General features: G+C 50.6%; 1 protein-coding gene across 6 annotated transcripts in view; it reads right to left on the bottom strand.

Annotated features, from left to right (window-relative positions):
- The window catches only part of LOC147123963 (junctional adhesion molecule-like), a 170,160-nt gene that overhangs the window by 28,617 nt on the left and 128,463 nt on the right, over window positions 1-13,080 (bottom strand). For 5 of the 6 annotated variants that reach the window (XM_085971394.1, XM_085971789.1, XM_085971706.1 and 2 more), the window contains exons 6-7: window positions 11,739-11,800; window positions 8,959-9,024 (exon numbers count right to left, since the gene is read on the bottom strand). In XM_085971394.1, coding sequence (XP_085827520.1) covers window positions 8,959-9,024; window positions 11,739-11,800 — 128 coding nt within the window. The remainder of the gene's footprint in view (window positions 1-8,958; window positions 9,025-11,738; window positions 11,801-13,080) is intronic. The other variant, XM_085971627.1, reaches the window with a different exon arrangement.

Genomic DNA, 13,080 nt, shown 5'->3' with positions numbered 1-13,080 from the left:
GAGGTCACGAAATGCCAGGCATTTATAGAGCGCCTTGTGCAGGAAGCAGCAGAGGCAAGGGACTGTGAGATGAGGCTACAGGAGGAAATTGCACACCTCACCCAAGAAGTTAGCAAGGGAAAAAGCCATGCAAGGAACGAGATAGAATCCCTAAAGTACCAAATCACTGAGGCCAGGGAAAATGAGATGAGACTGCGGGAAGAGAATGCCAGGTTTGGTGAAGCAGATCATGGCCCCTGTAGGGCAGAGATAGAAAGCCTTAACGTGGCTTTAAAGGTAGTAAGGGGAATGATTTGCGTGATCAGCCCGAAGGCAGGTCAGCTGGATTTTACTGGCAGCCCAAATCAAACCGCCCCAGAGGCAACACCCAGGGAAAGGCTGGCTAGGGAATTAGAGCTCCCAAGACAGCAGCCCACAGCTCCGGGTTCTGAGGAGCTCTGGCAGCGAGGAGGGGTGGACAATGGGGTGGTAGGAAAACACCAGCAGGTCCTGCTAGGCAGGCGGGGACCAGGATCAGTGTACCCCCTCCAACAACGGAGGTACGGTCCGCCCGTGAGGAGTGAGCCTGAGAACAGGAATCCTCAGCCCGCAGCAAGTTCGAGTTCACAGGCAAGCACTGTGGCTTGTGTGGGGGGAGGAGCCATTCATGTTCAGAGTAAGCTGTTTAAGCCAGGGAACAGGGAAGGAGAGTTCTGGAACCCCTGTAGAGCAGGTCCAGTAGCAGAAATCCGGGACAAGGGAGGCACACAGGGGATAGTTTTGGCCCCAGAAAAAAGGCATGTCCAAAATTCCCCAGTTAAAGCCACCTGGGTGAGGGAACATGAGTTTGCTGTCCATGCAAGTTCAAGTTCACCGCCTGTAAAGACAGGTGCAGTGGTCTGTTTAAAGGGATCCAGCTTCCCAGCCCGCTTCTAGAGTGGTCCCCCCCATGATGTGGGACCCTGGGGGAGCAGGGATAGCAATCCCTCTTGCAGGAGACATAGGGAGGGAGCTGACACCAGGTTTTAAACATGGGGAGGAAAATTTCCAGCCACCAGCAGTGGGTGGTGAGAGTATACCTGCCCCCAGCACAGGAGTGGGCAGGGAAGAGCAGACAAACCCAGAGAGAGATTTGCACCGGCAGGCTGCCAGGTACATTATACAGTGTGGGCTATTTGGACATGGGGGAGAAGGCTCCCAGCCAGCTAGGGCTGTGACCCAAGCTCAGGGTCCGCCAGCCAAAGTTTCCCCCATAGAGACACCCCTCAGAAGGTCTCAGCGGGTGCCCCAGCCTAAGAAAGCATGGTCACCCACATTACAGTGGAGCAGGGCGGCCTCCCGAGCCAGGGAGAAGCCAGAGAACAGAGGCCCCCACTCAACAGCCATAGGCTGCGAGGGACCAGAGACAGGAGACAGTCCAGCTTCGCTGCAGCCAGCAGCAATCTGCGACAGTGCCAGAGATTAGCCTGGCCGTCCGGAGACAGGCGGCATTTGTATTATAGCTATGTGTGTGAATATAGCGTGCTTTTAAGGTGTATTTTAAGTTTGTTGACATAACGGCCTAGAAATTCAGTGCCCTTAGCGCCGATTTTGCGGCGCTAGAGGGCCTAGCGCTGCAATTGGCGCCGGCGCCTAAATTGCCTGGGGCCCTTCCGCCGCGGTAGACCAGTAGCGCTGCACCGGCACCGATGACGTCATCGGTGTGCGCAGCGTCCCGGTTGCCATGGTAACCCGCCCGAACTGGGAAATTGACTTGCGGCCGCCTCGCCCGTGGCAGCCGCAAGCAACGTTCTGGCAGAGGTGCCTTGCACAAGTTTGCGCCGGCGCATTAAAGGCCCCGCGGCGGCCGGCCGCTTTCCCGCCGCCCGCCTGGCCGCAGCTCCCTCCCCGGACTTCCCCCCCCCCCCCCCCGGAACAGAAGCAAGCCCGGCACTTGTCCGAGGTGCCGGGCTCATTTTTAATAAGATTATCGCGGGCCGCGGCCGGGTGCAGGCAGGTCCTCCTTAAGGGAAGGAGGAGGCCTGCACTTCCCGAACCTGCCGCACCGCAGCGGGCGCCACAGCGCCGGAATAGCGCCGAAATTCAGCGCATAGCGCCAGTTTTCAGGCGCTAACAGCTTTCAGCAGCGCCGGCAGCCGTTTGGGCGCAGAAGTAGTGAATTTGTGGCCCGACCAGCGCGACTTAGCTCCGGCACTAACTTCCGGCGCTAAAGCCGTTGCTGCGCCAAAACCCAATTTCTAGGCCAACTAGTCTTAAGTTTAAGTTTAAAGAGTTTAAGTTTACATGTGTGCCAAATGTTTGTATTTTGGTCTGAGGTCAAGGGACCCGACCATGTCTCCACCTAAGGCAGCAGGCCAGTGAGACCTGGCTGCATGTCCTTTTAAGTTTTTGCAGGAGATTGGAAAATGAAGCAGCCATGTTCGCCCAGCCCGAGCTGGGCATCGAATGAAGATATGGAGACAGAATGTTGGGGATCACCTCGCCACTGGATGAATCCAGGAGACCCCGCAGCGATCTTCGGGAAAAACCGGACAGGGTCCGGAGGAACTTGCCTACTCCTCCTACGGGGAAGAGATGGCCCTAGCTGGGTGGGGCATGGCCCCCAACCCAGCACTATCCTGACCGAAGTTCACGTGCGGGAGACCTCGCTGTTGAGGAGTCATGATGGGGAAGCGCGGGCGCCTGGTCATAGGGACGCGTTCCCCGGGAGTGGGTGGTGATGGCCCGGGAAAGATTGTATAGGGGAGGGGGATACCCAAGAGTCGCGTGGGTGCGGTCGGGGAAGGGAGGAACTCACCCGGGGGCCCACGGGCAAAGAGGATAAGTGTGGCTGGGAAGGATGAGTGGGTGGCCGGATCAGTGTGGGGCCAGGGAGAGCCGCCACACAGGCACTCATCATTTTCTGCAGCCAGTCAAGGGAAGATGGGAGGAGGAGGAACTGGGAGTCACGGTCACATGCTCCCCGGTCTCGGTCTGTGCTAAGGTATATTTTAAACAGGAGGGGTACCCCGCCTCCACACAGGGACAAGGGAATGGCTCGGGGCTGGCAGAGCAGGCTGGTCTGTAAATCCATTCTGCCTGTTTTTAAAGTTTAAGACGATCAAAGGGTGGTGGAAGGTACATTTACTGCCTGGGTGGGAGGAGCAATACCCACTCAAATTTCGTGACCCATCATCGGCACGTGATGGTCAGGGTTTTATTTAAGCATGTTGTTTCAAATGTTTAATGATTTTTTGTATTTTGTGTTGCAGCCCCAAGTTGAGCAGAGGCGTAGGATCCTCTCCGTGCTTGGGACCATTTTGTGACAACTCCAAGTTGAGCAGAGGCGTAGGACCCTCTCTGTGCTTGGGATCATTTTGATTACCTTGTGTAACTAAGATTGCAACATTTTGTAATAAGTTATGATGTAAAAAAGGTGATTGTAAATTTGGTTTACATTGTATAATTTTACAAGCGTGTAGGGGTATGAGACCCCTTATTGCAAACTGAAGTATCTGTAAGATGCCTACCGTACCATGGTTTTTTTCTGGAATTTAAGGGGAATAGACGGGACGGGGATCAGTGACAGATAGCTATTAGGTAAATACAGGGGATGGTTGTTTGTGAGGGGTCAGAAATTATTGCTAATTTCTTCAAGAGGATACTACAAGCAAGCTGGAAGTATCCAAGGGCGGACTGTAAGAATTCGCAATAATTTACAGTTCTGAAGATCAATTTTTTTGATTAAAAGAATCCCTGGGCGTTGTGCTTTTAAATTTCCAGGGATAAAAATGGCTGTCATACCACATGGCCGAAGACAAAGGGGCTTGGAATGCAGCTTTCTGTGTCTGGAAGTAAGGTTCAATTGAGACAAAATGTTAGCACAGGACAATGCTTTGTTTACAAAGCAATTGAATGCTATTAGCATTTGTTTGTATATCGAGTGGATACATCTAAACTGCAGAAGAGACTTTTGTATCTTGAATGGGATCCGTTCAAGAATTGAATGGGTCTAAATCACCTAGCATTCTGGGCAATAGAGCAGTTGTATTTCCCTTTTGTTTCAGCCCAGGGAGCTCCGGAAGACACATTAACCCAGTCCAACCACTCTGAGTTAGCCAATCACAGCTTTCTCTTGTGTATTGGACCCTTTGGGCGGGGACTTTTGCACACAGCCCTTGCAGGGCAGAATGGCAGGACCTCGCCAGGTATAAAGATAGCTGCTGAGAAGCTATCTCTCTCTTACTTCGCTGGACCACAGGTGAGCAGGGTGTTCTGACTCCTCAACAAGGCAACCTAGCAGGAGTTTGGGGTGGTGATTTGAGGGTAATTGCTAAGATTGTTTAAATAACATTGTAGCCATTGTATCCCTCGTTTTCACCGTCTGCAACCCCCTGTTATATAGTTTTACTGTAATTACTGTGTTCGTGTGATATAGTTTATTCTTTTGATTGTAGTTTATTTAGGTAATAAAACTTGATTTTTCTCTCATCCAAACCACTTGTCCATTTTAAAATCATTAATTATAAGTTCCTCCACTCAGAACTGAAGGAGGGGTAGCGATTCGAAACCGCTGTTTGTAAATTGGTTTAGAGTGCAGCAGCAAAAAGACTGCTGACCAGGTGAATTACCGTAAACCAGGTAAAAGGTTGGAATTGGTCAGGGCTCAGAGGCAAAGGCTGCTGGCCAGGTAAATTACCTTAAACCAGTTAAAAGATGCCCCCCTTACAGTGCTCTCGCCTCTGTGTCAGAAGGTTGTGAATTCTATGATTCTAGTTCAAATCCCACTCCAGAGACTTGAGCACAAAATCCAGGCTGACACTACCAGTGCAGTGCTGAGGGAGCGCCGCACTGTCGGAGGTGCCATCTTTGGGATGAGACGTTAAACCGAGGCCACGTCTGCCCTTTCATGTGGATGTAAAAGATCCCATGGCACTATTCCGAAGAGGAGTTCACCCTGGTGTCCTGGCCAATATTTATCCCTCAACTACCATCAATAAAACAGATTATCTGGTCAGTTATCTCATTGCTGTTTGTGGGAGCTTGCCGTGCACAAATTGTCTGCCGCGTTTCCTACATTACAACAGCGACTTCATTGGCTGTAAAGCGCTTTGGGACGTCCTGTGATCGTGAAAGGCGCTATAGAAATGCAAGCCTCTCTTTCTTTAACTCAACTCATTTTCACTATGAAGAGACTGGAAACATTATTCAGGTGCAGAGAATGTAAATTTAAGTGGCATAGCCAATGGTCTTGGAGCTAGAGGACATTGGACACAAAGCTAGCGAATGCAATGAGAGATTAGCAGATCCACGACCCTCCTTACCCCACAGGTTAGGCGATCCGCTGTACTCCCTACCCCACAGGTTAGGACACCAACGATGCTACCCACCCCACAGACTAGCAGATCCACTGTACTCCCTACCCCACAGAGCAGTGGATATTTGAAGTTCAAGAACTGCGAATGATGTGTTAATTGAAAAGGAGCTAAATGCCTAATTGAGGATTGAACCGTGTAGGGATACAATTGTTTTTGTATTGGGTTAAGTGCTGTGCTGGCGCTGTCGATGCTTGGTGCATGGGTATTGGACACTGGTGGCAAAACCAATGTAAACCTTTCTGCTTCATTAAAGGCCACAGGCTACCAGAGAACCCCCCCACCCCCACCACCCTCATCAGACACCAGCAGCACTAGCTCGAAAGGAATATGGACATGTGAGCATAACAACAACAACAACAATGGGCTTGTACTCGCTGGAGTTTAGAAGAATGAGAGGGGATCTCATTGAAACTTATAAAATTCTGACAGGACTGGACAGACTAGATGCAGGAAGGATGTTCCCGATGGTCAGGGAGTCCAGAACCAGGGGTCACAGTCTAAGGATAAGGGGTAAGCCATTTAGGACTGAAATGAGGAGGAATTTCTTCACTCAGTGAGTGGTGAACCTGTGGAATTCTCTACCACAGAAGGCAGTAGAGGCCAATACATTAAATATATTCAAGAAGGAGTTGGATATGTTTCTTAAGGCTAAAGGGATCAAGGGGTATGGGGAAAAAGCAGGGACCGGGTACTGAATTTGGATGATCAGCCATGATCGCAGGCTCGAGGGGCCGAATGGCCTACTCCTGCTCCTATCTTCTATGTTTCTATGTTTCTATAACAACTTGTATTTATATAGCGCCTTTAACATAGTAAAACGTCCCAAGGCGCTGCACAGGTGTATTATAAGACAAAAAAAATTGACACTGAGCCACATAAGGTGAAATTAGGGCAGGTGACCAAAAGCTTGGTCAAAGAGGTAGGTTTTAAGGAGCGTCTTAAAGGAGGAAAGAGAGGTAGCAAGGCGGAGAGGTTTAGGCAGGGAATTCCAGAGCTTAGGGCCTAGACAACAGAAGGCACGGGCACCAAAGGTTGAGCGATTATAATCAGGGATGCTCAAGAGGGCAGAATTAGAGGAGCGCGGATATCTCAGTGGGGTTGTGGGGCTGAAGGAGATTACAGAGATAGGGAGTGGGCGAGGCCATGGAGGGATTTGAAAACAAGGATGAGAATTTTGAAATCGAGGCGTTGCTTAACCAGGAGTAGATGTAGGTCAGCGAGCACAGGGGTGATGGGCGAACAGCACTTGGTACGAGTTAGGACATGGGCAGCCAAGTTTTGGATGACCTCAAGTTTACGGAGGATGGAATGTGGGAGGCCAGCCAGGAGTGCATTGGAATAGTCAAGTCTAGAGGTAACAAAGGCATGGATGAGGGTTTCAGCAGCGGATGAGGTGAGGCAAGGGCGGAGACGGGCGATGTTACAGAGGTGGAAGTAGGCGGTCTTAGTTATAGAAACATAGAAACATAGAAGATAGGAGCAGGAGTAGGCCATTCGGCCCCTCGAGCCTGCTCCGCCATTCGATGAGATCATGGCTGATTGTCCAAACTCAGTACCTCGTACCTGCCTTCTCCCCATATCCCTTGATACCTTTAGCTCTAAGAAATATATCTAACTCCTTCTTGAATATATTTAAAGACTTGGCCTCAACCGCCTTCTGTGGTAGAGAATTCCATAGGTTCACCACTCTCTGGGTGAAGAAATTCCTCCTCATCTCAGTCCTAAATGGCTTAACCCTTATCCTTAGACTATGACCCCTGGTTCTGGACTCTCCGACCATCGGGAACATTCTACCTGCATCTAGTTTGTCCAGACCTGTCAGAATTTTATAAGTTTCGATGAGATCCCCTCTCATTCTTCTAAACTCCAGCGAGTACAAACCCAATCGACTCAATCTCTCCTCATATGTCATTCCTGCCATCCCAGGGATCAGCCTTGTGAATCTTCGCTGAACTCCTTCCATGGCAAGAACATGTGGTTGGACGCTCATTTCAGGGTCAAATATGACACCAAGGTTGTGAACAGTGTGGTTCAGCCTCAGACAGGTGTTAGAGAAAGGGATGGAGTCAATAGCGGGAGAACAGAGTTTGTGTCGGGGACCGAAAACAACGGCTTCGGTCTTCCCAATATTTAACTGGAGAAAATTTCTGCTGATCCAGAACTATATTTCGGATAAGCAGTCTGACAATTTAGAGACTGTGAAAATAACGGACAGGACGAGGCCTTCTGTGCCGTAAGCCTCCATCAAAAAAAGCTCCAAACTTTCAAGCCTTTTGCTGTATTTGTATTTCCTCATAACAGGCAGTATCCCAGTGAACCGTGATTTTACGCTCCCTGAAGCCTTAACTATCCTTCCTATAGTGTGGAGCCCAATTCTGCACACAATACTCTAAATAAGGTCTTATTAAATAAAAACAGAAAATGCTGGAAATACTCAGCAGTATCTGTGGAGAGAGAAACAGTTAATGTGACGAAAGGTCATTGACCTGAAACGCTAACAGCCTGATCTGCTGAGTGTTTCTAGCATTTTCTGCTTCTAATTTAGATTTCCAACCCCTGCCATATTTTGCTTTAGTTTATGGTCTTATTAAAGTGTTATACAGGCTCATCGTGACCTCTTGGCTTATATATTCTATGGGGGAAAAATTTGGTTGGTTAGCGCCTCCCGTTAGCGCCTCCAGGGGGCACTAACGGGGCGCTAGGAACTTTAGCGCCGCTCGCGAAATTTTGCGGCGGCGATGAACACTACCGCCACGATCTCCTGTGCCCGCAGATCGTGACGTCAGTCAAGCGTGTAACACCCCAGTAGCGCCCCGGACTGGATATTGAGTCACGCCGCCTGCCTAAGCGCCTGCCGCTAGGAACGACAGGTAGAGGGGAATGTTTTCAAGTCGGGAAGGGGCTGGGGGAGCGCTATTTAAAGGTGGACGCTTCCTGCCTATTCTTGTTGCCAAAATTTTTGGTTTTAACGCTGTCCTAAGGAGTTTTGGCCCTCAGCACCACGTTTGAGGTTCCTAAGCGCCGAGCTCTTTCCCTGGGCCTATCCATTAGTGCTTCCCACACAATTGCTTTCGAGGTCTCTCCAGGCCGAGATTCAAGACTGCAATGAGCAGGGTGTGGCTGGCCAGCAAGATGGCCCCTCCCCTTGAAGAAGACGGCGCCAGTCTGTCTGGCTTCCATGGTAACGGACACCACCTGTGCTTCGGTAGCGTTCTGAGGTAGCGCCTCGCTCCCCGACATTAACGCCTTAAGAGAGGTGCGTAGCGCCTGATTTAGTGCTCCAATCACCTCCAGAGGGCGATAGAGGCGAATTTTGCAGTCGGAGGCAATAATTAGCACCAGGCGCTAAACTTTGCGCCCGGCCGATATTAGCGCCCCAAAATGGGTGATACCCAATTTTCCCCCCATTATGCCTCCTTTGATAAAGTCTGAGGCGTTGCCTTTAATACCTCGTGAATCTGTACCCCCAAACAGCCATGGTGGAGATTTGACTTGATGTCCTACTGGATTACTGGTCCAGTAACATAACCACTACATAACCGTACCCCCTCATGTTGGATTGTGCACCGAATAAATGCCACAGCAGAACCATAGAAACAAAAAGCTGTTCTACTGTTCTTACCTCCGTCAGCGCCATTGGGCTTGCTTCCTTTAGTAACGATACTGGAAATATTTGCAGAGTCCTGGCCTGTAATACAATCACTTGTTAGTAGATTAGGGGGAGAAATTCAGCTGCTTTGCGCCTCCCGTTAGCACCTGGAGGGGGGGTCGGTAACAGGGCGCTAAGGGGTTAGCGACCCGGGCGCGGCAAATTCAGTGATGCCCGCCAACTTCCCTGCCGGTAACACTTACCGCCTCGCCCTCTGGCACCTCGCGATCGTGACATCATAGAGTGCGCCGCGCCGCCCCGTTATCACCCCGGATGTGAAATTCCCTCCCGTTCCACCACCGCCCCCCCGCTGTATCGCCGGGCGTCGGCAACGGCAGCAAGAGGAGGTGTTATCACCTCGGCTGGCCGCTGGGGGAGCACCAATTAAAGGCAGTGGTTTTCAGGTAGGCCAAACTTTATTCTTTGCACCAGTCCGGTGCCTGCTAAAAGGTTTCGACGCTTCATTGCTGCCCTCCACTCTCTGAGAGTGTTCGGGGCTGTAATGGCAGTCGCGCAGGTCGCCTGGCAACACAGAACTGAGCAGAAGTATGTTGTGCGCCATCAACGGCCCTCCCCTTTAAGTGAGGGAGACACCCTCCGATGCCGGTATCTTTGCGCTCCACATTGTTCAGCGCACTGCCGCAACTGCCCCGCTCTCGCACTTTAACACCTAAGAGAAGTGGTTAGAGTTTGACTTAATGCTCCACTTCCCTCCTGGAGCGCTAATGCCCAATTTCCTGGGACCAGAAAATGATTATTGCCTGGCGATGCTTTTCTGAGATTTCAAAAAGTTAGCCCCGCAACCGGGCCGCTACAGAATCTCTAGCCCTAGATTTTTACCATTCCCACAGCAGAAAATCAAACTGCCCCCACCCATCCCCATCCCACCCCACATTGCCCCACCCCCACCGCTCCTCCCCACCACCACACTCCATCACCCCTCCCCCACCCCACCCCGCATCGCCCCACCCCAGCCATTCCCTCACCCCAACCCAGTCCCCATCGCCCCACCTGCACCGCTCCTCCCCCTCCCCCACACTCCATCACCCCTCCCCCACTCCACCCCACATCGCCCCCACACCACCACTCCTCCCCCGCTCCAACCCACCCGCCATCATCCCTCCCCCACCGCTCCTCCCCCTCCCCCACACTCCATCACCCCTCCCCCACCCCACATCACCCCCACACCACTGCTCCTCCCCCACCCCAACCCACCCCCCATCATCCCTACCCCACCGCTCCTCCCCCTCCCCACACTTCATCGCCCCTCCCCCACCCCACATCGCCCCCACACCAGCCATTCCCTCACCCCAACCCACTCCCCATCACCCCTCCCCCACACTCCATCACCCCTCCCCCACCCCACATCGCCCCCACACCACCGCTCCTCCCCCGATCCAACCCACCTACCATCATCCCTCCCCCACCGCTCCTCCCCCTCCCCACACTCCATTACCCCTCCCCCACCCCACATCGCCCCCACTCCACCGCTCCTCCCCCACCCCAACCCACCCCACATCACCCCTCCCCCACCGCTCCTCCCCACCCCCTCCTCCGCCCCAACCCACTCCCCATCACCCCTCCCCCACCCCCATCGACACCAGTCCCCAGTGCGTGGCACTGGGAGTAATCCAGAGATTACTGCATTTGAGGTCCTGCTTTTTAGCCTCCTCCCTAGCTCCTTAAACTCTGACTGCAGGACCTTAACCCTCTTTCCTCTTCCTCAGTGTCAGTGGTTCTGCATATCCTTCTATTCCATTCTTCCTCTTCTCATCGCTTCAACTACTCCCTGTGGCAGTGAGTTCCACATTCTAAGAACATAAGAACATAAGAACTAGGAGCAGGAATAGGCCACTTGGCCCCTCGAGCCTGCTCCGCCATTCAATAAGATCATGGCTGATCTTGGGCTCAAAGCCACTTCCCCGCCCGCCCCCATAACCCATCACTCCCTTACCTTGCAAAAATCTGTCTATCTCCACCTTAAATGTATTTAATGACCCAGCCTCCACAGCTCTCTGGGGCAGAGAATTCAACAGATTTACGACCCTCTGAGAGAAGAAATTCCTCCTTATCTCAGTTCTAAAAGGACGACCCTTTATTCTGAAACTATGCCCCCGAGTTCTAGATTTCCCCACGAGGGGAAACATCCTCTCTGCATCTACTTTGTCGAGCCCCCTCAGTATCTTGTATGTTTCAATAAGAGCACCTCTCATTCTTCTAAATTCCAATGAGTATAGGCCCAGCCTGCTCAACCTTTCCTCATAAGTCAGCCCCCTCATCTCTGGAATTAACCGAGTGAATCGTCTCTTAACTGCCTCCAATGCAAGTATATCCTTGCTGATTCTAACCACTCACTGGGTAAAGAAGTTTCTCCTGAATTCCATTTTGGATTTATTAGTCACTATCTTATGTTAATGGCCCCTAGTTCTGGTCTCGCCCACAAATGGAAACATCTTCACTACGTCTACCCTATCGAACTCCTTTCATAAGCATAAAGACCTCTATCAGGTCACCCTTCAGTCTCCTCTTTCCTAGTGAGAGGAGAATAATGAGGAGAGGGTTATTAATCCAGGTCTCTGGATTCCTAATCCAGTAACGCAATCACTACACTACCGTTTCCCTGTGTTATTCTGTAAATGATATAACAGCACAGTTCAGGTGTAGGCGTATTATGGATACACCGTTTTATCTCCGGTGCAATACAGATTCTTCTCAGTGATGAAAAGAGACACTAATACATTGTGCTCCAGTACCTGATGGAGAGAGGGACGGAACCTGGACACTTTCTGAAGAGGCAGATGAACCATATGGATGTCTAGAGAGATGAGGAACAAGGATGAAAAAGATGTTAATCCAAAGCCCTGTCTGTTCCCTCAGGTGGATGTAAAAGAACCCATGGTACTATTTGAAGAAGACCAGGAAAGTTCTCCCCGTTGTCCTACATACAAACATACGAACATACAAATTAGGAGCAGGAGTAGGCCACTCGGCCCTTCGAGCCTGCTCCGCCATTCAATAAGATCTTGGCTGATCTGATTACTCCACATTCCCGCCTACCCCCGATAACCTTTCACCCCCTTGCTTATCAAGAATCTATCCACCTCTGCCTTAAAAATATTCAAAGACTCTGCTTTTACCGCTCTCTGAGGAAGAGAGTTCCAAAGACTCACGACACTCTGAGAGAAAAAATTTCTCCTCATTATTGTCTTAAATGGGCGACCCCTTATTTTTAAACACTGACCCCTAGTTCTAGATTCTCCCACAAGAGGAAACATCCTCTCCACATCCACCCTGTCCAGACCCCTCAGGATCTTCTATGTTTCAATCAAGTCACCTCTTACTCTTCTAAACTCCAGCAGATACAAGCCTAGCCTGTCCAACCTTTCCTCATAAGACAACCTGCCCATTCCAGGTATTAGTCTAGTAAACCTTCTCTGAACTGCTTCCAACGCATTTACATCCTTCCTTAAATAAGGAGACCAATACTGTACACAGTACTCCAGATGTGGTCTCACCAATGCCCTGTATAACTGAAGCATAACCTCCCTACTTTTGTATTCAATTCCCCTTGCAATAAATGATAACATTGTAGGAGTCTACGTATTCCTAGCAAAAAATACTGAACTCGGAGAGGTTCAACAGAAAAGGTTTAATTGTTGAGGCTGCATGCTGAACACAAAATGGAGTCAGAGACTCACAAAGTACGACTGCCTTTCATCAGTGCACAGCTTCGACTGCTCCTGCACCGCTCTGGGCTTAACTATGTTGCAGATCGAGTTTCTTAAAGGTGTGATCCTTCTTAAAGGCATGACGCCTGATTTATAGTCTATGGACCGGAAAGCAGATTGTGTCCTTCTGTGATCAGTACGCCACAACATCCTATTAGCTTTCCTAATTACTTGCTGTACCTGCATAATAACCTTTTGCGATTCATGCACTAGGACACCCAGATCCCTCTGCATCTCAGAGCTCTGCAATCTCTCACCATTCAGATGATATGCTTCTTTTTTATTCTTCCTGCCAAAATGGACAATTTCACATTTTCCCACATTATACTCCATTTGCCAGATCTTTGCCCACTCACTTAACCTATCT

Source organism: Somniosus microcephalus, chromosome 1 (genome assembly GCF_052327205.1).
Source record: "Somniosus microcephalus isolate GS21.2 chromosome 1, FLI_Smic_1.0, whole genome shotgun sequence".
NCBI classification, from domain to species: Eukaryota; Metazoa; Chordata; class Chondrichthyes; order Squaliformes; family Somniosidae; genus Somniosus; species Somniosus microcephalus.
This window is presented reverse-complemented; position numbering and strand designations above follow the sequence as displayed.